At 49.7% G+C, this 27,977-nt stretch overlaps 2 protein-coding genes across 3 annotated transcripts in view; one reads left to right on the top strand and one right to left on the bottom strand.

Moving 5' to 3' along the window:
- Positions 1 to 27,977, top strand: part of LOC126574256 (D-beta-hydroxybutyrate dehydrogenase, mitochondrial) — a 35,742-nt gene that overhangs the window by 4,712 nt on the left and 3,053 nt on the right. The window contains exon 4 of the mRNA XM_050234335.1: positions 26,073 to 26,276. Coding sequence (XP_050090292.1) covers positions 26,073 to 26,276 — 204 coding nt within the window. The remainder of the gene's footprint in view (positions 1 to 26,072; positions 26,277 to 27,977) is intronic.
- Positions 14 to 18,901, bottom strand: LOC126574260 (elongation of very long chain fatty acids protein). Of its 2 annotated transcripts, none has more exons than XM_050234338.1 (7): positions 18,731 to 18,901; positions 4,730 to 5,009; positions 4,435 to 4,625; positions 3,221 to 3,301; positions 2,971 to 3,133; positions 1,399 to 1,535; positions 14 to 1,154 (listed from the first exon to the last, which is right to left on the bottom strand). In XM_050234338.1, exons 2-7 carry the CDS (start codon positions 4,803 to 4,805, stop codon positions 849 to 851), a joined length of 954 nt encoding a protein of 317 aa, XP_050090295.1. In that variant the 5' UTR covers positions 4,806 to 5,009; positions 18,731 to 18,901; the 3' UTR covers positions 14 to 848. The 2 variants fall into 2 exon arrangements, with proteins under 2 accessions (XP_050090295.1, XP_050090297.1); XM_050234340.1 differs by lacking the exon at positions 18,731 to 18,901 and adding an exon at positions 5,327 to 5,594.

The following is a 27,977-nucleotide window of genomic DNA, read 5'->3' as shown; positions in this document are numbered from 1 at the left end:
TTACGAACCATTTTCACATCCACTTTAATTAAATAAACTAGAGAAAATATACATTACAACGTATCGATTCTAGCTAGGTACAGATTACAAATCAATACAATTACGCTTCGAGAGGACCTGTTTCCCGGTTTTGTTTTGTTTGTTCGAGCCGTGGTAAAGTCCAGCTACCTGAAAGGACAATATCGTGACGGAAGAGGGGGCGCACTCTGTTCACTCTGTTATCTGTGTCTGTAAGTCTTCAGGATTTGGCATCTATTGCTCAGCAGAGGAAGTAGCAGTTGTAGTGACGGACCCAGTGCAGTGGCATAGATAAGCTTGCATTGAGATCAAGAGAAATAGAGAGAGGGAGACTCATACGGAGATGAATGCTAAAGTACCAATTTCTAACTACTCTTACCCTCTCTTCCCTCTCTCTCTCTCCCTCCCTCATTGCCCATTGAGAGTACTCTTGCATGTTCCTACTAGGGGACACGATCGAGGAAGATCTGAAGCTTTGCTGGGGATGCGGATGCGCGAAAACTGTGCGAATCCTTCACCTACTTCACCAGCTGTACTGGTGTCTTGGGCGGTTGTTCGCGTTCCATCGTTCCAGACTCTTGACAAACTATAACCTACATACGATCACCGCTTCTTCGCCACCCCCTTCCGTTATCTCAATGTTGTGCTTTCTCTATCGCTTTCTGCCTTACGTTACGCTCTATTGATATCGAGGTGATAGGTCTCTTTCGGGCCCCCGCCCGAGGTCGAAAACGGACCAAAACAGGTCATAACACCACCGCCAGCCAAGGTCGCTCTCGCTTTCGCATCTCCAGAAGACCTCCAGCGAGACCTGCCCAGACCAGGCCTTCTTACAGTGCCTTCTTAGCGACATTGCTACTGTCTGCTGCTGCTGTTGCTGCTGCTGCTGGTTGTACCAGTTTCTCGACCGCATCCTTTGGTTTGGTGGCTTCAAGCTGGTTGTTGTTCTCTTCGCCCGCCCGCTTGCTACGTCCCTGGTTACCCTTGCGGATGTACGAGTGAACGTAGAACGAGCTGAACATGTAGATGAACAGGCCAGCGTTCAGGGTGAGCAGGGCCGCAATCGATTTCGGGTAGCTGCAGCTCGGCTGGAACTGGACTTGCAGTGTGTGGAAGAACACGATAATGAACTGGACCTACGTGGCGGTAGAGAAGGCGGGGTGGGAAGGTGAGTGAAAGAGATCAATTTTTGGCGCCTCAGTTGTCGGCTGTTTACAGAGCCAATACCGAACGTGCCGTAACGGGGCTTAAAGTGAAAGTGGTCACGCATGTTCGTTAATACTCCATCATTAGCCACCAGCACGGATTCTTGGGATTTTTCGAATTTGTGTACCGATTTCTATCACCCAAAAACTTGGCCCTTCTACCCATAATACTTACAATCTGCATAACGGTCAGGTAGCGCTTCCACCAGAGGTACTTCTGTACCTTGGGTCCCATCGCGGCCAGCATGTAGTACGCATACATGCACACGTGAATGAACGAGTTGATAACACCCAGCAGAGTTCCATGACCACCTGGAGGGGGGGGGGGGGGGGTGAAATGAAGCAGATCAAAGAACGGAAGGAGATCAGTATTCGACATTTTTTTTAGGGACACCGTTTTGCGACAACACAAAGGGAAGTCGTAAATTTTGTTGTAATGTTTTCCATAAATCTTTACGCAACCGCCGGATCGGGTGTTTTTCGTGCTTGGTTCGCTGACGTAGAGCGCGACGCTATTATGCGATGCGAAACAGGCTTGGCAGAGCTCGTGAGGTGAGTTAGGGAGTGGGATTAGGGATTTGTCATCCGCACCGCACGCCAACGGGTATGCTAATGAAAGCTCAGTTCTGTGATCATCGTTTAGAAGTTTTTTTTTCAACAAACGCCATTACCAATCATTATAGACTCGTCAGGCCGAGTGATCCTAAACACGGTTTGCAGCTTGCTTTGCAGCGCGCGCAAACCTCACAAGTTCGCTGGGAAAAGTTTTATTATTTTCATTTTCTCCACAGTAGCAGCACATCAAACAATGCAAAGTTTTCAAGCGTTTAGCATTGTGACGGGGATGACGCACAGAGTATGGTTCAAAGCAGAACATTTAACATAACTGGCGCACGAGGGTGTGGAAGAGATGGGATGAGGATGAAAAAACTTTCTTAAAACGGAATCACCTCGTCTGGCCGCTTTCTGGCACAGGTGCTAGTACACCGGTGCATCACACTTGTATAACACAACTTCCACAACAGAAAACCAAACCAATTCTATGTTGCATAAAAGGAAAGCCAGCAGTGGCCAGCGGGCAGCCATACAACAAACTAAGAAAACTAATCCCTACTGTTTGCGCCCTTTTTTTTCGGAACAAAAGGATCGTTGCACCAGCGGCTGATCTGCAGACGTGTTCCGTTCTCCTGGCAAACGAAAGACGCAAAAGCTGCAGCACTCTGCTGGAAACCTGTCGCTCATCTGGCGTTGAGCGTTCCGGCTCCAGCGAGCGTCTCGAGTGACGGTGAAACTGCACAATCACTGGACACGCACGGCCTCCGGTGGATGCACTGAAGCGTGCCTGACCTTAGACGGAGACAACTTATTAGCATGATTATCTGCATGACCATCAACTCCGCTCAACTCGAATGCGGTGTTGCCCATGATCCGTGGTTATCGGAGAAGCGAAGGGAGACCTTCCAAAACATTTCAAGCGACAAGCAGCAGCATACCGGTGCGGCCAGGCTTTCGCACCCTTCTGTGAAAATGCTCGATGCTCGTCGTCTCCTGTCGCCTGACATTCAAATCGCTGGAATGACCCTGCCTCAGTGTCACCCAGAAGTGATGGCCCGGTGAATGTGATAATTGCACACCAGCGACGCCAGGGAAGAAGATCAATGATCGTGCATGCGTGATGGCCCTGCTGGTCACCAAGAATGTTGGCGTGTGACCCCCAAAAAAAAAAACCTCCGTAGTTCGGACTTACCAGCGAAATACTTGACACCGATGAATCCACAGATCGGCATCAGCGTGTGGTGGTAGACGTGCAGGAACGATACCTGGTTCTGCTTCTTTCGCAGGACAAAGAAAACCGTATCGAGCAGCTCCACGACCTTGCACATGTAGTACATCCAAACGGCGCGTGCCATCTGTTATTTTTTTTTTTTTGGGGGGGAGAAAATTGCACCAACAGTTAGTATGACGATCAGTTCGCGACGTGCCGCCACCATACATACCCTCAGCGCCACCGGGTTCCGGCTGTAGTCGACGGGCTGGCAGGTGTAGCTGTAGTGTTTTCGCCATCCACCTTCGATTCCCTTTTTTTTTTAATTACAAACGAAACAAAATTAACAAATGGTGTTAGTGGTGATCAGTATAGCGAAAAGTAAAACACGCGTTGTTTTCCAAACTACCCGGGCGCGGTTGCTTCTTCCTCAGCACACCGTTACGATGTGCCAGTGCGGACCGCGCGTCTTTGGCTGGCTTTGGATTGGTCAAGCGGAAAGTCTATCGTAAAAGTGTCAATTATCCAATGACTGATGTTGCGTCACCGTCAGCCTTAACGATTGGTTAGCGAATTACAAGGCAGAGCCGCGAGAGAGGTAGGGATGGGGCAGGGGGGACGCATTGTAAACTGTGCTCTTCTGCGCAAACGAGAGAGAGAGCGAGAAGCGTGGGAACTGGCCAGCACTGGCCCGCTATCATCATGGTGCCGGCGCATTGTGCTATTAAACCGATAACCGATGCCAGTAAAACAATATTTCGCTTTTAAACGCAGCGAAGCTGATGACTTGATGACAGGAAGGGCAGAGAAAGAGAGAATGAGAGAGAGGGGGGGCAAGGAGGGGGGTCTGTGTTGACAAGTGGACATCGTAATTCGCGTTGGAAAATGTGCCCATCCCATAAAAAGAATCACGGCTGATGGTGTTTTCAGATAACGAGAGGAAAAAGCTGTTCACTGAAATTAATGGAGAGATCTTGTAGCTAGCCACAGATTCCTCCACATGTGAATCAATCTGATGATAGAAATCATCATCGAACGCGACCTTCGCTCTAATGCGCCAAAAACACGTTCCGCTCTTCCGGATTCTCAGTCATGAATTCTCTCCGTTGGCATCTTCTAAATGGTTGTCTCGAATCTGAACTCAAGATCGATGAACGATTTCGAATCTGACCTTCGTGGTTGGCCGCGGTTTGTTTACGTGGACCACTAGAAACGTTAATCTCTGACGTCACGTTCTTGATTCGCATTGACACGAGTGGGAAAACCCTCCGGGGGCCGCGACGAAGGACAGGCTTATTATAATCCAATCGATCAAATGCCCCTTGACTGGCTGAGGACACTTGCTAAGGCTTTGTGGACGACGCGACGTCCGACTTTGAAGTACACTGTAACTGGGGCAATCCTATTTGCTGATGTGATGGCCAATCGGCACGCTTTCACACTCACTTCGTAGACTAGCAAAATGCTGAGGGCCACTTGTATCGCGTTGTAGGCGATCAGCACTGTTTCCAGCTTGAAGGGCTTCCGCTTCGCCATGTAGCGTGGTCCGGCGTAGAGGCAGAAGTAGAGGTAGGTGACGAGGATCATGATCAGTGGCGTTATCGATCCGGACAGGAACCATTCCGTGGTGCGCTCATCTACAACGGGAAACACGAAGACGCGAAGTCGCGCAGATGATCAGTATGGACGGCAACAGAACAACAACAACAACAATTCGACGCTCGTCGGACCTTCCACGCACCTTGATTTTCCACGAAGAACTTCACCACTCGCCCTAGCACACCGCTTGGCTCAACACTGCCGACGTCTGCACTCATGATGCTGCGATCTGATCGTTAATTTGTGTCACGGAATGGTGTAAGGACACACTAAGGATCACACTGCGACGCGCGCGCCAACTCTTCCACTCACGTACGGTACGGTCACTTTTGGTCTCTTCTTCGTCTTCTTCTTCCTCGAGTACTGTGACCAACGAGACCGGATACCACTCTGATCGCGGATGCGCTGCGTCGCTTAACAATCTGCGGAACAGTAGGAGGAGTATGGAAGAGAGACAGAGACAGAAGAGAGAAAAAAAACATTTTAGAAAACTTGGAAACTCCACCACAAAATATATCGCAAACTCCAGCACTAGCACACACACACGAGCACACATACAAATTAGCACACTAACGAACAATCATACACTGAAGATGGATTCAGGATTTCGCACTAGTTGAAGATATTAAGTTTAGGCGAGCAATAAAGGCAGAACCGGATCTGTTTCGAAAAAAACAATTTCAAAAAAAAAAAACTACGAATTCTGCTGCCCGAAGCGATCGAACAAAGTGAACTTTACCACCGAGACCGGTTGACCGAAGAAGCAACAGCGACAGAGACAGCAGGAAGAGCAGCAGCAGCAGCAGCAGCAGCAGAAGAAGTGGAACCTTCTGTTTCTGTTGTGTGATGTTTGTCAACCGCGAACCCCAAACCGTAGTACCGTTCCGGTCGCGTGTCCAGCACAAACTGATCGTCCGTGATCGTCCGGGCGCATGCACAAGGTACGCGATACGATTGATCCTAACTCCCGAATCGGCACAAACCAATGCGGTGACGATGAGCTGAAAACTGGATGAACTTTGTTGCACTGCTGGTGCTGGTGCTGCTGCTACGGCCAAACACACGGTGCCCTCTGCGGTAACAGATACTAGGCAGCGAGGTCCGAACCATCGTCATCGCCGACACCCCTCTCTATCGCTCTCGCTGGTTGGCACGCTCTCTCTCCCTCTCTCTTTCTTCGATCGGTCTATCTTCCTACCCCCACCCGCCGTCGTCACACTGACGCGAACGCGATAAAGCCGCTGGCGACGACGACGACGACGACGACGACGAAATGACCAAAAACGAACGATCTCCGGCGAGCAGGCGACGAACCGGGTGACGCTGGAAGCCAATCTGCTGTTCGGTTCGGTGCCGAAGTTACCGAAGACACACAATCAGCCGTGAAATCCGGTGAAATGGGAGAAGAAGGGAGGTTGCTCGCTGATAAAGCATACGGATCTGAATGCGGGCATTGCGATGCTGATGATCCTGCTCCTACGGCTGAAGGGATGGCCATTGTGTGGCGCTCCTTCCCAACAAAAAAAAAAACAAAAAAAGCTCTCCTCCACCTTCTTCAGGTCACAGCAGACTACATTATCACGCCAACACGCCACGGCATGGCACGGCACGGCACGCCACGTTCACCTTGCCGCGGTCCAAAGGAGGTCACTCTTCTTCGTACCAACGGAGGTCCGGATTGGGGTTCTTCGTCGTCTTCTTCTCCTCGGCGTGTTGTGTCTTTGGTGGCGCTCGCGGCAATCGAGACGCGAAACTCGACAACCAGGACACGGCTGCACACATACACGCATACGGTGATCCCACTTACATAATCGGCCACGCCGAGCGACGTAAACGGGAATGGCGGACCGGGGGGACCCAGCGGTTCCAGTCAGCCACCACCAGTTTTTTTGAAGGTCAGCCCCGCTAGTCCCGCTAGTCCCGCACACCGGGATCAGGTATGGGCACGGTGCACGGCCGACCCTTTAACCTCGGACTGGTCGGTACCTGCGCGGTGTACGGGGGCCTGGTCCTGCCTGGGTCCGCCTGAGTATGGCCAGTAAACCGGTACCAGAGTTGTGGTCCGGCCGCTACCTCACCTTGTCACAACAAAAACGTGCAATTCATCAGCTGGGAGCATCAGGAGTCGGGCGTATTAGGATATGGCAATGGGTTCAAAAGAATGCACACCACATGACTTGTGAGGAGCACTTAGCGTGATAACGCACCCCTAATTCACCTTCACCGCGATGCGACGACGTGGCGGGGACGTATTATCTCAAAATTTCGGACACTTTACGATGACGACTCCGACTCCAAACGAACTCCACCAAATGCGTTCGCGCCGTTGCTCAACATTGGTCGGTGGCTAGTGGATCGGCCTAACTAGGCATCTTTGGTGGTGGTGCGTGTTGCATAAGACCGCTGGCTAGCGCGTGCGTGCGAGAGCTGTTGAGTCTGAGTCTGCGCAGACCTTAGAAATCCTATCGATGGGATCACCTTGGAACATCAGCTGGATCTTTTGGATCTTGGACTGGGTATGTGCTTCCCGGGTAAAAGTAAGAGACCCTAGTGCTTGTCTTTACTGAATTCTGGCACGCTGTTGTTGTTGTCGATGTTGTCTTCGTGTCAACACCTTTTCCTACACAAGTTACATGTGAGTTTTTGGGGACCAGCGATAGACGGTAGAAGCAAAAGCGGCCCCGCTGCAATCGCCCCAAGGTCTTTTTGCTAACCCGACCTGCTTATGCAAAAGGCGCACACACCCAGCCACCGGGTGTCTCATAAATAATGTTCATCATACCACCGTACGCGTTTGTGGCCATTTTGTCTTTATTGGAAGACACTTCTTACCGTGAGTGCGTTGAGTCGTACCGGAGAAAGAAGGTGACGGGCATGTCAGTTCAACAACCCAGATTGACCCGTGCGCGACTGTGTAGGCCTGCAGCCTGGTACCAAGCTGGTAACGAAGTGCATCGACTGTATCGACCTCTCCGCCGTCGCCGCCGTGTTGTGCAAAGTTCAAATGTGCAAAGCAACTTGCGTCTCGATCACCGTCTCGCACTGCGGTGCATTATTCAAAACGAAGAGCGGGTCAGTGTTGGTTTAGCGTTTGTATATTACCATTCTAAAAACAAGCGATTTAGCGAACCCCAGAGCGTGCTGGCGAGAGAGTGTTAGAGACAGCGTGACAGAGAGTGACTTGGCTGTTCTGACATGGCTGGTGGAGGCGAAGAAGCGGCGCATTTATTAAACGCGCCTCTTCAGCACCTTCTCGAACCACTGGGAGCTGATGAGTGGTTAAGGATTGTTACGCCATCTTCAGAGTGTGACAGCAGCCATAAGGAGCATCTTTTAGGAACACTTGGCTGAGGTGGTCATATATCTTTTACATTTTTACGAGAACTATAAATTTACGTGAATTATTATAGAATCAAGAGTATTGTTTAAATTTTTGGATCAATCGAAGAGAAATGGACCAAGTTACACATTTTTCGTGAATCTGCGTTTCATACAAGGCTCAATGCATCTCGCTACTTTCGTATAGTACGTGGCTACGATGGATACCGGAAAAAAGTACCTGTTTGAAGACACGTTTGCCTAAATTTGATGCCACGGATGTAGTTTTTCATAAATCTTCCCCAAAAAAGAACCAAATATTCTTGAAAAGTTGTAGTTCAATGATAAAATTAATTTAAATGGTTTCTTAACAAAAAAAATCAACCAAAAAGAGCCTTCTTTGGACCCGAATTAACGCCAGCACGCTCCGTAAGCTTGCACAATTGGCGTGTGCACCAGGGAGCTAAGTTCGAAGGTCTCTTATTGCATCGTGATTTGAGAATATTCTCATTACGCCCCCTGGTTCTAGCTACGTGAGTCGATTAGTTTTTCTTTAGACACGAGATCCTCTCCCCCCGGAGAGGCCTTGATCCTGTTGCGGATCACAATAAAGCCATCAGTGGGCCATCAGGTTCGCAGCAATCTGTTCGATCACAATTTGCGTTCGCGATCGATCCCTCCCTCAAAGGCTCAATGTTGGGTAATGTTGTAGCGGTGTCACGGTGGCCGGTACTGGCTGACCGGTGCACTACCACCCAACTCAAGATCGCCCAGCTGGTGGGAAGACTTGGGCTTCGTCTGCACCAAACTGCTTTATGATCGATCCCCATCAGCGGAGGGTGTAATAATGTTTTTTATGGTTTCAATGATCGCTAAACGTTTTGCTGTTTGGCGCTCGCGGCGCGCTTGACTGCACTTTTCGTGGGAGGGGCCACTCCTCGGATCTCTAGTCTGTCGATATGGTTTCTTGTTTCCTCAATTCAGCAAACGGTAACGCTTAGATCGCACGTCTTAGATGCTTTTTGGAGAACGTGTGCACGGTCGTGTGTCACTGCGCACTGTTCATTATGCGTTTCCTCGAGAACCGCTTGGCGCTCGCTATTCCAACCCTTTATTTATGCGAACGCGAACAACAACAAACCATGGACGCGTTGCTGGGAGGTCACCGAAGGTCGCACCAATCAGCAGACCGTTATGCAGGCGCTAACAAGTGAAGGCATCGGAAGGAATTCAGCATGCCACCACCACCACCACCACCACGATCAAGACACGTGCGTGCTCGAGAGCATGACGCGCGCGTCACCGGAATGACAGATTGGCTGACTGGCTGGCTGGCTGGCTGGCTGCTGTTGCGTGAACCATTCCCACCGGAATGGCGCGCCGCGTCTTGTGACGCGAGATAATGATTCTTTTTTATTTCTTTTTGTTTGTTGTTCCGGTTTGCTTTTGTTGAATTCCTTTCCAATCGTGGGCTGGATCGTGGCAGGTTGGTTGCTTGGTTAGTGTGCCAGCCGGGTGCCATTTTCGCTTTCATCTCTGACGTTCGGTCTTATGGGACAGTCACACGGCGTTGCTACTGTTGCAGCCGCCGAGATAACTGGGGAGAGCGTCAGGTGTAACACCAAACTGAAAGCAAGCAACCAGCAGCAGCACCAAAAGCACCGCAGTAGCTAATGAGTTTGAGTTCGTGGATTAGCACTACGAACGATCGCCTAGTGCCCTTCTCTATCTCGATGGCGTCCCGTGTTTCGGAAGCCCCACGGTTTTGGGTCACAAAGTGCTTGCTCGCTCACCAGCCAGTGCTCACCATTCACATCCGTCTTTCGTCGGTGTCGATCCTCGGATCACAAACTCGGACAGCGGTTGAAAGTTCGACACCATTTAACCCCCCGGGAAAGGGAAGACTTGGACTTCGCTCCGATTGTGAGATCTCTGGCGTCGTCGTCGTCGCTGTCTTCGTTGGAAAGCATCTCAAGGCCATTAGCGAGCAACATGCCAGCAAACAAACAAACCACGCAATCGGTCAATCGGTGCGAACGTTTTCGAACGTTGAGAATCGGCAATGGAAATGATGGAACTGACCTGATGCGCACCTGATGTGAACATTTGGCGGTGTTCGGGTTGCGTTACGCTTCCGCTTAAACACCAGGGGCCGGAGTCGAGGCCGGTCTCGACAGCAACATTATGCTGCATTCCTTATGCGCAAGTCACAAGGCCCATTAGTGGGCGCCGCCTCACTTTATCATCACCGCCGCGTGTACTTTGTCTTGCATCAGAAAGGGATTTCGGGTGTCTGCGCCTGTGTGTCTGGGGTCTCATTGAAACATGGAATATGTTATCGTGGCGCCCCTCATTTTGGTAGGGCCAGGGCCTGACCGACCGAACGACACGCAACATTACCACCCTTAACGATGGGAGTTTGCAATCGAGATGAATTGTTTTGGACGTCGTTGTTGTTGTTGCAGAGGTCTTCGAGTGCGCTCGCTCACCGTCGGTAGTCGACGGTCATTGGAGCAATAACATTGAGCAATGCAGCACACTGCGCATATCGCCATGCCAGTGGCACAAGGTGGCTTCCCTTTTGTAAGGCTAGGAAGTGATTCCTTAATCACGAGCTCGATCACTCGATCGCCTCGTTGTCCGATCCCATCGCTAATCATTCGAAATGTCCATCAGATGAGATGCCACACGAGCCATTACGATGCACGGCTTGCGGCGGATCGTGTGTGCTGTATGCGATCATCGTGTACAACGCACCTCGTCCTTCGGCTGACGTTCGATAATAAATATTTTCACGATATATCCGTGATTCCGAGCGCACCCGGAGGGGCCGCTAGTGGCCGCTTGTCTCTCGTGCGTCATCGTGCGACATCGCGAACGGGGGGATGCTGATCTGCAATGGTTTTAAATTACCGTCCTGTGGTTCTTTGCTGGTGTGCTGCCGCTGCTGTTTCGAGAGTGTTCGAGAGACAAGTTCCGCCATTTACATACTGTCGCATCGACGCGATGCGATGCAATTCCGTTCTGGGGGGGGATGTAATCGATTGCCACCCACCGAGGGTGCAAGTTTTTAAAACATTGCTGGTCACTGTTTTTCATTTTGCGTACACAATAACAAAGCTTTTCAGCATTTTGTTGACTAAGGTAAGATGTCAGAGAGTGTGCGTAGAAGGTTCAGATTGAGATGGAGAAACTGTATCTTCATTTAAAGCACTGAATTGAAACGAGGAACTGAAGTACCAAGGCCCTTTACCACAGCAAGAATCTTCCTCAAGATCGTCTGTTCCTATGGGCATTAAACTTAAAAACGCATTAACCGCACTAACTCACGATCATTTAACAAAATAAAAGTGCTAATGGAGATCGCAGGCCGATTTAATCAACTCCAAAATCACTCTAAACTGCAATCTCAACCTACACGATTTCCAAAACGTTCGGTATCGAACGACTGTGATGGGGGCGTAGGGCGTGTTTTGGTGTTTATTTTAAATCCAAACAGACGCCGAAGGGCTGAAAAACGTGTATGGAGATGTTGTTTTTTTTTTTGTGGAACAGCACCCGTTCCGTGAGTGGCCGTTTGCTTCGCACCAGAAACGGTCAATATCGGCCCCAATCACCGTGAAGGAAAAACGTCAAGGAAAAACGTCGAGGTTCTTGCATTCATAATGTTGCTCTGGGAAAAGTGTGAGCGATTAAAAAAAAGGGGAAGTTAAGATCTGTATCAAGAGCAACATTAAGTAAAAAAAAACTTGTACAGATCACCGTTTTTTTCTAATGGCACTAATTTTATTCGCTCCTTGAGCACTCATTGAAGAATGCACCTTGAAGCTGGTGTGATCAGAGAGGGTATGCGTTATTGCAATACAGTAACAGCATGGGTGAAGAGCGGAGCTCAACTTAATTGATCTCCGATTCAGATCTAGTTTGAGAAACATATTTTTCTGCAGACTTTAAGATGAGTAATCACGATAGCTATTTTCAGAGTAAATAAACGATCATTGGCTATCATTTTTTTTGGGTTGCGGCATTTTACTTCAGATGCACGATCACGTTAGCAACTTGGTTTTGAAATTTTCAAACACAAACAAACAACACAGCAAAGCGAATGCCTATGTGGACGAGCATGCCTCGTGCATTTGGGGCAACTTACGATTTGAGGGAAATTTTCTTTCATCTCTCTTTGACACTTCTTTGTGTAAAGTTGCTCTCGCTATGTTTGATAAGTTAACATTTCACCACATTTATAATGGCTCCCAAATGTATTATCCAATGATATTCCACGAAATATTACGAGAAATATAAGAAAGTGCTAATAACTCCTATAGCACAAATTATGAACCCAAAAAAAGGAAAGCTCCCCAAAAATCACAACAAAAGTACCAGACCAAACGGCGACCATCACCATGACCTTATCCACTAGTGAAGGCACTCCCGTTATGATCGCCTATTTAAAGTGCGCGTAAAACGCGCGTAATGACTTCCGCGCTCCCAACCCATCCAACGTCCGCCCCTCACGCCCATCCTCCAGCCCTGGGTGGCCTTGAACGAAATGCGGAGAAAATAGAGGAAAACAAACCTTGCGTCATCACCGCAGAGCCCGCCAGCAGCAGGCATCAAGGTCAAGTTACTGCAGACCACGATGTACGTACGACCTTCAACGTACGGCACTGGACGGCCCCAAGTACCCTGTACTTGATACTTGAAACATGGGCATGCCATCCACACCATCACCATCATGCCACCAAAACCCCGTCCCCCGGAATCGCCACACGATCGCGATGATCGCGGTTCATTGGAGCTGGCTGGGTCCACCTTTCTCGCCACTCGCCACTTTCACGCTCGCTTTGAAGTCAACGCGCTTTTAGTTGTGGTGGTAGTGGCTGCTGCTGCTTCGTTATGTTATGGCTGCGAGCTGACTAACCGGAGGGGGGGGCTGATGCGTGTGAGATGAAAAGTCCAAAGCAGCAGCAGCAGCAGCAGCTTGGCTACAGGTTGCACCACTCTCCGTCATTCCTCTCCAGTTGGTTGGTGATGTAATGAGCAGCCGAAAAAACAAGGCAACCACCGTATAAACTTAGTCACTGATCGTAGCGCAAGCGTCCGCTCTGTGACTGCGAGATAAACAAGCCACCAGCACGGGGGCCAGTACGCCATCTTGGGCATCACGCAAACCGCCCGGGCGCTCGAATTCGGATTGGATTGGATTGGGTTGGACCCGGTGACGCGGACGCGGGGAGGATTACGGAATTGAGGTCTCTCGACTTGGCTCATGCGGCTGCTGTTGCGTCTCGCCACCGTCTAGGCGGCCTAGTGGCGAACTGGGCCCCAAAGTCGGCCAGTCGGTTGCGACGGGACACACCACCACTTTCCTTTACTCTCACTCTCGCTACGCCAGCCCTGGGGACCGGACCAGGTCGCGCCATCTTTATGCAGCCCGTTCCAACCCGTTGGCCACAAGCACCGGCAGCACGTGATTAGTCAAGAGCGCATCAGCATCAGCGGTGCTCTGCTCTGTTGACAACCACCACTGTCTTTCGCTCTCACTCTCTCTCTCTCTCTCTCTCTCTCTCTCTCTCTCTCTCTCTCTCTCTCTCTCTCTCACTTTCGTGCGTGCGATCGTTGACACAATCTAGGCGCCCTCCTCAGAGGGAATTGCTTTCGCTGTACGCATCCGTCCACCCCGGTGGAATGACCTTCCTCATGCCACCAAAAACTCTCCTCATGGTCAAGTCTAATTGAACGGTAAACAGTTGCAGTACGTGTTCAGAGTATGAGGTGGAGACGTACACGACGCACCATATCTCCAGCGTTGGCGGCGTCTCGTTGTTTTCCGTTACACTTCGCGAGGTTCGCCGTTCGGTCGCATCGAGCTCCAGTAACCGGTTCAGACGATCCGTGATTTTTTCGTGCGAGCACGACGAACGAGCGCACGCCCTGGCCCATGAGCTGGCAGATCGCGAGAATTGTCTGCCCTCCTCTGTGTTTGACAAGCAATCGAAATCGGCCGAGCCCGAGTTCTGATGATGAGGCGGATGTGTATCTGGCCAGGATGCGTGACCATACCGGTGTGCCCTGATCGCTCGTTATACAGTTTTGGAGCTCAGGCCCTCAGGTGGCGTTTGGCGTCTGATTTGATTGTATGATTTCACCATTTGCCTTGTGATGCCATCTCGACGCCAACATCCGGGCACTGGCTCGAGCGGTCGCGGCCATTAGCGAAAGGGTTCTTCGTTCGTCTGTTGTTCGACTGTTTTGGATCGAAGGTGGTGGAGAAGAAGCTTCGCGAATCCACGTCACAACAGCGACCAGTTCCACGTGCCACGATCATTAGTTGCAGTCTACTGGGCTCATCTGGGGTTTCTCGGTGTCCTCGGTGCGCCGTTCCTCATCTCGTCGGTCGGTCGGTCTGTGTTATGACAAGGCGGAGGCCAGCAGATCCATTTGATTTGAAACAATCTGATTGCCTAACTTCTTGGCTCCTCGACTCCACTCTACCGGAACTGGCGGGGCCACGTCACGTTGGCCGACAGATTAGATGCGTGACGAGGCGTGGCCCGGCACATGTGCCGTGGAACGGAAGGAACTAAGCGCCAAACACCAAGGAACACTGCGCTGAATATTATCCTTTGCTTTGGGTTTTTTTTTTAATTAGATGCTTCCTCCTGATGTAGCGATCGGATACGGAATCGAATTCGGTTGGTTGTTGGACAAATCAGTGCACTTAATGGCGGATGGGTTGGCCTCAACCTTGGTGTGCATTTGAGGTGAATTAATTGCAACGCCACGTGCGTGTCGTGAAGGATGTACCTGCAGCTGTTGTTGGTTGGCGTCAACAGTTTTGGTGACCGGAAGACCATCTCGAGCCTCGAAAGTTCTCTCGATAATGACGCTACAGACGTAGAAACAGTTCGCTGGGCCACGCACCGGATCGGATATACAGTGAGCTCGTGCATAGCGCGTGCATGGTCAGCATTCATTGCAGCCCTCCACTGCAGTTCCTGGCTCTGGCATCTACATGCCGGCTCACCTTCTCACCGTCTTCCTACTCACGTTCAGTTCGTCGTCGTCGCCATCATCATCCTACTGCATCGCCGGTGAATGTGTGCACCGCAAGGTCAACGGAGGACAACGACTCGACGACGTTACTTGCTCACTTCCACTACCGATATTGGTGGGATTCCATTGGCTGGGATCCCCAAATGAAAGCTGTAAGACAACATTTACGCTCTGGACCAAGGTTCAGTTCCTAGTGACCTTCGAGCAGCGTGCCTTTCACTGCTCTTTCGTCATATCCCTTCTTGTATTCTTGTAGATCACAGGAACGTACTCCAAAGTGTCGTTCGGTGCTTGATTTTGATTGTCTGTGCTGAGATGCGGACAACATCTGCGCGCGTGAAAAACAACCAACACACTCACTAGCCCTCTTCCTATAAGAAACATCGGGCACTGACTTCGCGTTTACGTCATTTCCCTTCTCTCATGCCGCAGCACGATGGCCGCACTTCCGGACAGCGAGGAATGATTTGCGAAAGAATGATTAAGCATTGGTTGGGCAAAGACTTTTCGATTAAAAGCTCGCACGCCATCGTTTCCGTAACGTCCTGTTCGCTTAATTAAAAAACCTCATTCGAATTTTCCTTCGAGAAAATGTGTTAGCAACCTCAGAACTGCTAAATAGCATAAATTACCAACATTACTTCGTTATCTATGCTGAACGGGATGGGGAACTGTTACGCACCACCGGTGTATTCAGATATTATGCGCCTCGCCACTATTTCAAGCCCTTGAACCTAGATAAAGAGCTTGGACTGTGCTGTGCTGTTGGTTGTTGGTGTTGAGCAAGGCGCGCATTTATAGATTTCTAATTTGCGGTTTTTGGGGGGTTTGGTTTGAGCTTTTCATCCAATTAGTTCAGCCAGCCAGGCAGCCAGCTAGCCAGTTGGCCAATCACGGCGCGCACCTTTTGCGCACTCCGAAATCTTAAATGAGCTCATCATCTGCGTCAACAGAGTGGTGAGGTGTGGTGACTACGCCACGCGTTGGCCCATTTTCACAGCATTAATATCACCGAGCTTTTTTCACCTGTAATCGGCTCGGGCCAAGTGTTTTCGTTGGATGCTTCGTCTCGTCTTTTTTGTTTCTCCATTGAAGGAGCTGAGAGAACTGGAAAATGAGCATGATTGCGCATCCGGCAACCTGCTTAGGGTAGCAGCAGGGCTGCACCAGCCCTCTGCTTGGCCCTTGGGAAGCTTTTTTTTCACCGAGCTGTCCATTTCCACAATCAACAATCAACCATCGAGCCGATTCGATCCAGGAAAGGTGTCACTCATTTCAAGAGTGTGACGATTGTTGTGGCAATGGTGATGAAATGTGAATCACAGGGAGATAGAGGCAAGTAGGTGGTGGCGGCACACCGCATTGCTCATTTCCACCACATAAACGATGCTCAAACACAGGCTGACTCGGGCCGTTCGTTCCTAATCCGTTCCTAAAAGTTGTATAACAGGCCACAAATCAAACGCAAACACGAATGCGAACGCGAACACCAGCTGATGCTGATGCTGCTGCTGCTTCGGCTACTGACGTCTGATCTGGTGGACTGAATGTTAGTAGGTTGATCGTTTCTGGGTCCATTGCAAAACCTCACCCCACCCAACCTTGGGAGGCTATTGGAAGTTGAATGTTTCGTCCAAGGGAACACCTATTGGATTCCTATCGATCAAAGCGAGCTGCGTCCAGGCATTGGGAGTGCTTCATATTCATGTTTTATGCAGCCTTCAGGTGATCAGTGGCACTGGTATCCTCCTTCCATTGCCTGTAACCTGCATTGTGCGTAGCGCTTGACGCAATGAAGTGCTTGAAATGGAAGCAGAACGCTACGGAAGAGCATTTTCCTACCGTTTTCCGTTCTGTTTCACGAATCCAAACGTTTGTGCCACGTTCTCAAAATTCTCTTCAAGTGATTTACATAAAAATTGGAAAAATTCCTCACGCCCACAAAATTTGAGGTCACACACCTCCTCTGTTCGTAAAAACTTTACGGAATAATTAACATAATTCACCACTGGAGGCTGATGCTGCGTTGATTATAGATACAAGAAAATGCTCGCTTGCTTGCTGCTGTGATTCTCTCGAGTCTCGACACCGGTTATCGGTTAGTCACTCACTCCATCTGGAATATATGCACATAAAATCCCACAAATATTCTAGCACTGTGTTTGTGGGCGTGCATGTATGCGTGTGGTGGTGATCGTAGCCCTTGATTTGCATAAAATTGAGCACACGATTTTCTCTCCAAGAACCGAAAAAAGAATCTCTCAGCACAAGACAAAACGCAAACCTAAGAATAAAACACAAGAACCACCCAAAAAAAAGAATCAACCACGCCTCGGAGGCAATGAACGCGATAACCTTTCCCTCGGACAAGGTGTTCTTCCCGGAGGGGATGGACTGCCCTCCATCTGGAACGATCGTGCTAATGACATGGCAGATTAGAGCGCGCTCGCTCGATCTGGGATGGTATTTCCACTTTCGCATTCGCTTCAGCGACGCAGCACCGGTTCTTGACTCCCGCAGACATCCACCGGAGAGCCCTTTGTCGTTAAAATTGTTGCCAACCGTCGCTAGCGACGCGGTATGGCACGACGGGTTTGGTGGTAAATCGATCGAAAAAGTGGGAAGTAGGAATTCGGTACGATTTCTAGCTAGTTCGAAAACTAGTTTTGTCGAAAAACCGGCCCACCAACATTATTCGAAACATTTGGCAGTTTGACAGTCGTCGGCACAAAACCAGACCGACCACGATGGCAAATGAAGACGACACCTGTCCTAGGCTGTCCCCATTTCGCGCGCTTGGACGCGCTGGGTTATTAACCTGCTTTGCGTAGATCAACCTGGGCTTCTCGGTTGCTTCCCTCGGTTGCAAATGTCGTCGATTTCACTTTGGCTTGGGCTATCCGAGTGCCCGAGGCTCGCCACAACTCAGCCTCTCAAGGTTAACCTGATCGGATCAGGTGTGTTGGCAAATGCGCGACGCATCACCGGGTAGCGTTCCTCTTCCTTTCGGACACGAGCCCAACGTCGGCCACTCCTAGTTAGCTGCCGGATGCAAAGTGCAACCGGCGTGATCCAAGCCACAATCCACCCAGTACTGCACAGCCCTTTGTCCTAGCTTGTGTCGTGGCACGTGCACGAGCCCAAGCTCACCACCGTAATCATAGCAATTATGCATGTAATCGTACGGTGTAGCTGGTAGTCGGTGTGTCATCAGCTATAGAGCGGATAGTATGGGCCGGACGTTGGAAGATGGGAGACAAAATTTCGTTCGTTCGCTGCTCCTCTATCAAGCGACATCACCTGGGACCTGGGGTTGGCTGACATGGGAGTCATTTGTGCAATTACTAATCCCCATCCCCGACTAGAATGAAATTCCATGAGAATAGAATGGAAATGCGCCAAGCGGCCGCGCGGGAGCATCCCCGAAACAAACGGGAATCCAATTGGCGACAAGGGGCTGGTGCTGCTGACAGGGGTTCAGTTAGTTTGCAATAAGCCGGGCACGCAAATTACTTCCAAGTTCCGTGTCCGGAAGGTTGCTATAATGCTGAAGCGTTCAGCGACATTCGATGACAACAGGCGAGGATCGTATTACCAGCTGTCTGGCTTTACAAGGAAACTGCTACTAATAATCGAATTCACAAGATACGATCCACAATCCAGGCCAACTAGTAATCGACTTATGCACTATTGAGTTCCAAGTTCAAGGTTCCAGAACTTGACACTTGAGGACAAATTGCCGCTACTGACTACACAAAACCGTACGCACCGTAGCTTGAACTCCTTGGCTGCTGGTGTCGAAACTTGTCGTTCCTGTAACCAACTCTAGTACAACCGCGAGTACCGGGAAGGTGTAACTGAACGGTGCAACTACTTGTAACACTAGTGCGGGAAACACTCTGTTCCGATCGTCGCCGCGGTCTGTTCGCCTTAGCAGTCGTGCGCAAACTAACTCGATCCGCGCGCCGCGACCACTATCGTCGACTAGTAGAACAAAATGGTTCGCGAGACGCGACTCAGGGATGCACTCACGACACGAGCGGTGAGCGGGGACTTGACAGTTCCGTTGCTCCCGATGGTCCACTAGTTGTGGCGAAGGTCAATCCCTTATCGTCGTGCTGTGCCGCGTAGTAACCGTCTACTAGTGCTGGGTTCCTTAACAATGGGCCTTATTAGCCCAAAGGGTCTTGGACCCCTTTTGCTGACTTTATGCTGACGAATGAAGATCGTGGCAGTAGACATCATTTTTGTCTTCCGAAAAAAAGACAATCCACGAGATGCTGGATTCTAAATGGCAGACGGGTGCCTTCCTGTCCGAGGCCGATCACTTTCAACGGCCTTCGACCAGAGGCGCCGAGGGTAGTGCGTATTTTTGCGTTCGATCCGTTCACTGGGATCCTCTTTCCGATCGTTCCCTACCACATCGACATGCTCGCAAGACACGGACCCGACGAAATGAAAATACCATACCAGTTGCACCGTGTTTTTCTTGTTGCATATGAAAATTGACCATGACCATCGGCTGAAACTTGTTCTAGAGACGCGTTGCGGGTTATGCGTTTTCAATCAAACTTCATAATTGTTTTATAGATTTTCATTATAGTTTTTTTGTGGATTTGACCCCAAAAAAAAGGGAAAATAAAAGTGCAGAGGCATGTAATGGTAACCTTGCGTCTGACGAATAAAGCGACAGTTGTGCGAAAACAGTAAACTTGTATTTTTACGATCGTATCTTTCGTATTGGCCACGTTTTGTAAATCTTTCATAGCAAGTCACTGCTGGTACAGGTGTTAACAGTTATCACAATTTAAAAAATCATTACTTTTGTCCGCTTTATGTTGTGTTTCCCTCAGCATTTTACACCGGTTGTCGCTATTTAACCATTTTCAGCAAACAACAATCAATGCGAGCTTCCTTTTCTTCTGTTCGTGCTCGTATTCAATTTGGCCCAAAAGCATAAGACATAAAATTCCGTTTTCCTCTGACGTGGAGATGCTCTGATAAGGTACCCGCGTTCAATTTCAAGCCAGCGAAATCGACAGCTACAATAAAGTGGTGCCGATAATGGTGTTAAGTAGTGAATAATTGAACAACCAAAAGCGACGCACACCAACCCAACATTGAGGCGCCATTTAAAACTCAACCTTCGTCATTCCGATTGGAATCCTCCGTCGGATTGTCGCAGATTCGATTGTTGTTTTCATACCGGGGCCTTTAACGCTCCGCTGCTGCTGCTGCTCTATTCAGGCGATTAATTGACCGCCAATCATAAGATGAATTCGCAAAAAAACATCGGTAACCTTTTTGTTTACCCAAGCGCTCCTCACGCAGCGGCAGCATTGTCCCTCTACAATTTGTTGGCGTGAACGTGCGATTCTACCAGGTGGACCAGGTGGACCGCGGGAGTTGGAGTGAAATAAAAAAAGGAGAAGCAGAAGCGCTCTAAACCTACATTTCTCACCACATCCCGGGCATATCCGGGTCGCCGGGGGGTTTCCTACTTGAGAAGTCTGATCGAAGGGAGCCTCCGACTGATGGAGTGATTTATCTCTTGACGAAATTTCATATCAAGTGCTCTTGACACGCCGTCATGCGTCGTCGTTCTCGGTCTCGGCCAAGCGTCGCAAAAACCGACTTGTTAATGACGCTCAGTCGTTCAGTCGCTTCCAGTGGCTCGACTTAAGATTGAAGCGCTTCTTCCCGGTACAAGTGTGTTACTGCAGCCTTTTGTCGTGGTTCTTGGCTCTATCTCGACCACTACTCCAAAATCCGAAATCCGCCGGAGGAACTTCGGACGTCATCGGAAACATTGGGACACTGGGAATTCGACTTTGAATGTTTATACAGAGACTCTCTCTCTCTCGCTCGCTGTCCTTCCTGTCGGACTCTGCTAATGACCGTCTACCGCGACCGGTCCAGCGAGCCCAAAAGCCCTCCATAACGATACCGCGCGTTCCGCTCGATGTGTCAACGTTTTCGATGTCTTCGAATCTTCGAGAAGCGTGACGGGGAAAAAGAACGGAAAAGTACCATTTCCAGTCCAGCCGCCAGCCCAGGCCGTTATGTGCGTTCTGTCTGGGCTGGGCTGAGGCGAACGTCGGCCATGCGCCCGGCCACATACCATTAGAGGGCATCGCTACATAAATACCCTTGCCCGCCGTGATCTAGCGCGTGGCGCGCGTGGGTGAGTTTTGCGAATGAATGGATGGCATAACTTTCGCCACCGCTGCGGAGAGAGAGACAAAGAGAGAGAGAGAGAGAGAGAGAGAGAGAGAGAGAGAGAGAGAGAGCACCACACCACGTGTCACGGGCCCCAAGTGACCTGGCCTGGCTTGGCGCAAAAGAAATTAGTATGAATCAGGCGTACGGTTTTACGGGTTCGGTAAAACGGGAAAAGTATGATCCGGAGGGCCTTGGAGGACCCCGGAGTGACCTGTTTGATATGCATGCTAACGGCCCTTCGGGTTCGCCCCTTGGTTCTTGTTGAAGAAATGATCAGGTGACCCTGGCCCTGAAGCTCTCTCGCTCTCTCACTCTCTGTCCTCATAAATAAAGTCATTAGAAGCGGGTGCCGGTGCCATTACCTGTTTGCCAAATAAGCACCAGCAGGAGGCGGCCAGGATTCTCAGGTCAGCAGCAGCATGATGATAACATGCTGGTGTGCTGGTTGTCGTAGGGTGTCTCAGAGTAGGTGACACTAAAGAAAAGAAAAAGTAAATCTCAATTCTAAAAGCACAAATCTATCGACTTTATTCTGATAAATTTGTGCAAATGTTTTTTTATGACTCTGTTCGCAGCTTTTGGGGTGCGCACCATGTCTGCAGAGTTTTGTTTCAAAAAATGTTGCCTAAAAGAAGGCCAGAATTTTTAAGGGCAGAATCTTCCACGAACCCATTTGACTGATATCGCTACTACTCGGAGGCATAAGAAAGCAAACCACTCTGTTAAAATTCCTGTAACCAAATCTTTCCACAATGATGTTTGTGTTGCTTACAATCAGTATTGTAGGAAATTTGCCTTTCAATAGGACCAATAGGAATGGGTTTGGAAGCTCTTTACAACTGATTTGCCTCTTGGAATATCAGAAATACTTTTTGTCTTGAACAATGGACTCTTTGAACGTGTTCAATGCAAGCAAGACAAATTTCAGAGCCGTTTAATCTTAAAAGAAAGTCAACTATATCTCTGATGCAGCTTTCAAGATAAATACACTAGTATGTCGGTCAAAATAAATTATCAAAAAGTGATGTTCTACAATCTACGATATAGCTTTTTCTGTAGTAATTACCCTGTTGATCTGCTACAAGCATGTTAAAAATGGTGACACCTATTCTGGAACGCCCTGTATAACGCCTTCAAATCGCCAAATCGTCGATGCTGCTTCTCCTGAGACACGCCAATTGCCAGCCTGGAACGCATTTTTGCATCATGGTATGGGACCACGATAGATTGACGACACATCATCGGTCACCAGCAGCATCCGTGGAATGGGCATCGTCACCTAATTCCGGCCGACCGGCGCGCGTTGACGGGCTGTGTCTTCGAAGGCCTCCGTATTTCCTCCATTTTTTCCTCCATCTTTTATCCACCAGACTATCCGGCTCCCGTGGTAGCTGCTTTCCTTTTCTATCTCTTCCCCGGCCCTCTTTGCTCCAGCAATCACCGATGACCGAGCAGAGATGAGTCACTTTCTTTCCTTTTTTTCATTTCTTCCTTTCCTTTTCCTTTCCTTTCCTTGCTCCAAGAACCTCAACTCATTGTCATTCATATCGATACGCAGGCGCACGAGCAGCAGCAGCAGCAGGAGAAACCCCCTTTTCGTCCTTGTTTTATCCTCCACAACCCGTAGTGGCGCGAATTCGTCCATTCATTCATTCATTCGCGCTACTTCTTCAGCCGCCTCCGTACAGTTCCGCTGGATTCCGCGTCTTTCAGTCTGCTGGAGAAAAAAGTATCAAAAACTTGCGCCAAGAGGAAGGGCACCGGGCAGTGGCGCCGAGTGCCGGCTGAGCTGTCTTTGGACTCGGAATGGTCTAGAACGATGCGAAACCCAGCAACCCAGAACCTTTTGTGCTTTTGTGTGGGCCGAATATTGGAAGACTACCGCACCGCAGTAGTGTGCTAGTGGTAGTGGTAGTTGTTGTAGTAGTTTTGTAAGATGTAAAGATACAAGGAGCGCGGCTAGACTTACTAGCGTTCGGCCGGCCTACACACAAACACCCAGCATCGTCATCCGTCATCGGATCTTCGGAACTTTGGAACGGAAGGGATTGATCCACGCACGATGTGGCTGTAGTGCCAGCGGAACCGGCGACGGAATGACGGCATCTGTTACGCATTCTGTCCATCCTCTTCTTTGGGTACCCCGAAGACACACACATACGAGCACAAACACAATGAAAGAGTTTTAAGCATCCCAAACATGAATGAATTCGGAGCGAATGGCACCAACAGGACGAAGCAAGAGGGCCAAGAAGACTATTGCTGTAGACTTATGTGGACCTCTCTTGGCTACCGAGAAGACGACGAGGACGATGATGACAAGGAGACCAGTGCCTGTGCCCGTGCTGGACACGAACACACATACCGAACCGAACGGGCTCGTGGTGGGCGTCAAACATTCATGAAATCGAGCAGAGGAGATGCTCCTTCTTTTGCTTCGTCTTCTTACCGCCCGCTCTGATGTCTTTCGTCGATTGGAAATTGTGTTTTTTCTTCTCTGCAGCAGAAACCTCAGCCCTCCTCGTCCTCCTCGCCTACTGCCATTCCTATTTTCCCAATAATTTTTGAATTGCTTTGCTAGCAAGCGGCGTGCGTGGCGTGGGAAGAAATGGCATTACCCACCTACACACCACATCCCAGTGCCGTTAGATGGTACGTGTGGGTGTGCGTTGGACGTTGCGCCAAGTTGCGCCAAGTTCTAGGCAGAAACGAGCCAGAGCCAGAGCCAGCGCCTGAGCGCTTGAAATTACACTCTCGATTTCATCATCATTTCACTGACTGACTTTGACCATTAATTTCGTCAACAACGAAAAAAAACCCCGCCCTTCCTGCCCTTATCACCCCCCTGGCACCTCCTTTCCCCTCCCCTTCTGCCATGGCGCTCACTTTTCTTTGCGCCTTTTGCTCGCGCGCGCGTGGCGCTAGTTTTTGGCGCTGGCACTCGATCCGGGCTCGAGAAGGATGGAGAACCCCGGTGTCCCGGTGGTCTGGTGGTGGTGGTGGTGGTGGCCGCGGTATTCTTGGCATCGTTTCAACTCCTTCTGCACCGGTGGTGGTTTCGGTTGAGTGAATTATGCTTTTTTATACCCCGTTGGTGGTGCTGCTACCACGTCGCCGACGCCATTATCAAGGTTACGGAACATTGTGCCCATGATAATCACAATAAATTATCCCTCTCGGTGCGCTCGGTGTCAATTGCGTTTTCACCAGGGTTTCCACTGCGGTGCCACCGAATGGTCCAAAGGTCCTGAAGGATGGAAGAACGGGCTGTGGAGAATCGCTCGCTGGATGTAAAGTTTTCCAGAAGGCGGGCGCGTCTAGTGGCGCGTGTGCTAGGGCTCTACGGGATTACACAGAGCCCCCCACTCCCCCTCTCACCGTGTGACCTTTTGACATTCGAGAAATGAATGCTCGCCATAATGTATTCGGGATTCGGTGTTCTCACAGTCGTCAAGCATACGCATAGAGACGGTAGAGGGAATCGGTTTTTATCGCACAGCACACACGCGCAAACTGTCGCGGGTAATAGACGAATTGACACAATCACGCGCCGAGCGCCCATCACAATTCGATCGATAAGAACCACCCTGGGGATGCCGAATCGGTATTCCGTGGCAGTTCCGCATTTGCGAACTTTTTAACGCAGTGCAGTCGTCTTGCCGGATTCGGGAGGAGCAGCGTTCTTTCACTTGGTATTCCGCGCCCGCGTTCCGATAATTAACCAGGGAAGGCGCTACGATGCTACTCGATCTTGTTTTACGACCTACGAGAGGGTCGCTTTTCGGCGGGTTGGGGATTTTGGCCATCAAATCCTGACTTCCTGCTGTATTCCTTGACGTATTCCCGCTTTGTAACGGCCTCCGAAAATCCTTGGGACGTCCTTTTAATTGATTGAATTTGGTCTGGGGGCAAATTTGATATTGCGAGCCACAGTGCAGTGGCAGTGGAGCACTTTGGGATTAATTAAAAGGACCAAAGGACATTCCGTCGGACATTTGATGCGACCTTTCGGTCCGCCCTCCCTCGATCACTATCAGGATCCGGTGTCCCAGTATCCCTCGTGAAGCGTGTGAAGCGCGTGATAATGATGGAAACTGATATGTAGTGACACTCAGTCACCCAGGTCCACCTACTCCCCCTACACCCACACTGACAAGGCCAGCGCGTGGACATCCACGCCTGTTACTTTAATTACGCTTTCACTTTTGTCCCCGACGAGGGTGAGAAGTTGGACTTTTCATCCCCCCCCCCCCCCCCCCCCCCCCCCCCCAAAAAGGTGTCTCTAGCGCACGATCTTTGGTCGATTTCTTGCGAACAGAACACATTGACTGGCCTCTCCAGCGGAGAGAGAAACTGGAAACCGTAGATAACACGCCGTAGATAGATGCGCCCGCTAGAGGGCAATTGACCTTTAGGGCCTGAGGTATGGCTGACGTGTTTGAACATTCCTCCGGGGGGGGGGGGGGGGGGGGGGGGGGCATCAGATTCATCTAAGCATCAGCACAGCCCGCCCTGCAGCTCCATCGGAAGCCGGTTTTTCTTTAATCATCGCGATCCCTTGATCTTGAAACGGATGGGCGCCTTTAGAGCCAAGGACGGTCATCTCTCTCGCCACCGTGAACCTTGAGACAAATAGACGTGCCGTGTTGAGAGGGAAGCAAACAACGAACTGGCAAGTAAGCTCCTCACGAGTGTTGGGCGCTCGAACACCAGCAAATAACGTTGATCACGACGGACGGACAATAGCTCCATTGGAACAGCAGCAGCAGAGCATTCCGAGAACGACCTTCTATGCACTTCGCATCCTTGTGGCACTTGTAGCTCCAGCTTGACTAACATTCTCTCCCTCTCTTTATCTTTCTCTCGCTCTCTTTGTTTCTCTGTCACAGATTTCGCCCCTCGGAAAAGCGGTACTCATTACTGGCTGCGAGTCACCGCTTGCCCGCGCCCTGGCCAAACGGCTCGATGACCTTGGCTTCACCGTGTTTGCGGCCTTCCGGCAGCTGCAGGACAGCGATGATGCGACGCTCCTGAAGGCGGTCTCCTCGGGCCGTTTGAAATTGCTCCAGCTGAACGTTACCAGCGAGGTGGAGGTAGGTATTCCGCCCCGGGAGGCAATGGGTGGTGATGGTGAGCACAATCTGAATATGATAATGAGCAGCGGGGGTGGTTGGTTGACGAGCTACGACGCTAGACATGCCGCAGTTGCTACCGAATCGGATTGTTTGCGTGGAAAAATCAGAATCTCGAAGGCTGGCTGGCTGGCTGGCTGGCTGGAGAGGATATTGCCACCGGAATCCGGTTACCAGTACGTTCCTCCGGAGGCTCATTCCGAAGCCTGTACCGGTTAGAATCTGGCTACACAGAATGTGTGATATCTCAGCAAAGAAATGACATGAAAAAGCACAAGTGATGCAGAGATTAAAGATTTCATTATTCGATGATTTTTTTGATTTAATGTTGTATAATACCTCTCACTACGACATCATTTGTCCTCTTGTTGTACAGTATCTTCATTTCTGCTGGGTTTTACTAATTTTTTGATACATTTTTTTTAATTTCCTTTTTATAATTGTCCAATATTATTTGTTGGAACGAACATCCAGACAATTTAGAGAATTCATAGGTTTTCCTATGAAAATTGATCTTTATGAAATCGAAAAATTAATCCCATACCTGCTGTAAGAACAGCTGTCTAAACCAGGAAAATTTTCACTGAAGTATTGGTAAATTTTCACAGAAATACACTCATCATTGCACAAAACAATTCATTTGTCACCACAATTTCAGATCTCACGTGCTATTAATCTTAATGAAATTCAAAACTTCTGCTCCAATTTTGACAAAATTTTATTCAATCAAATACTACAATCAAAACGCTCTCAACAGAATTGCAAAGCGGCCACTAGGAGCGATGCAAGGAGTAAACATCAGTGCCCAGATTCTAGCAGGCTCTCCATTCCTGGCACAGGCTTCACATTTCAGTTGACCTCGTCTGTGAACTTGGAATGCGTGTGTGCTTATATGTGTGTGGACCACCTTCCTAAAATGCATGCTCGATTGCTTGAATTATGAAAAAAATGCCATCGTCACAATATCGAACCGAATTGTCCTGATGATGTCGATGAAGCTCCCTTTCCATGAAGTTGCCATGCCGCCCAGTGACTGATTTGCATTATGTATTCTCATTACACTTTGCTTACTGCTTTGCTCTCATGCAAATGGTGCGAAATGGATCCCAATTTCACTCTTTTGCCGGTACAGCCCGACAACTGTTTCCACTCGTTTACGAAAGTCTGGAGAGTACAACATTGATATTGACTTTATAATGAGCAGAGTGGTGTTACATGGTGTGTGAACAAGGCTGGCAGCCGCTTCAGGCTTTAAACATTGTCCACTTGTCACCAGCACCAGGGTCCTGGCGATAGTTCGGTCTCTTTGTTTGTTCGAAGGGCCGCAAGTGGTGAAGTGGTCGTGGAGTGAATTGGCACTCCGGAATTGTTTCTCCAGTGGGATCCTTCGTTGGTTGGCGTGCTTTTTGGAGTAATAAAAAAAGGCTCCAGAAACAACAGACACACACACTAGTACCTTGCTCATCGCTTTTTACGGGATGGTTTTCATTTCAGAAACTCTCGCGAGCTCAGAAATCTCCGGGAGGACATGCCAGGATCATCCGCGGTGACCCAGATAAAATGGCCTCATTTCTTTACACATTCGACCTCTACACTCTACTCCACCTTCCCTGATTCCCTAATATCCCGTGAGAATCGTGCTTCAATTCACGCCCGTCGTCC

The sequence above is a fragment of the Anopheles aquasalis genome, chromosome 3 (assembly GCF_943734665.1).
Source record: "Anopheles aquasalis chromosome 3, idAnoAquaMG_Q_19, whole genome shotgun sequence".
NCBI lineage: Eukaryota > Metazoa > Arthropoda > Insecta > Diptera > Culicidae > Anopheles > Anopheles aquasalis.
The sequence above is the reverse complement of the archived record's forward strand: the minus strand, read 5'-3'. Positions and strand labels throughout refer to the sequence as shown.

Coding starts and splice junctions, on each gene's coding strand:
- LOC126574260 (XM_050234338.1), bottom strand. CDS start 4,805: ATGAGTGCAGACGTCGGCAGTGTTGAGCCAAGCGGTGTGCTAGGGCGA. Junction 4,626..4,729: donor GTTCTTCGTGGAAAATCAAG/GTGCGTGGAAGG, acceptor TTCCCGTTGTAG/ATGAGCGCACCACGGAATGG. Junction 1,536..2,970: donor CGGTGTCAAGTATTTCGCTG/GTAAGTCCGAAC, acceptor CCCCCCCTCCAG/GTGGTCATGGAACTCTGCTG.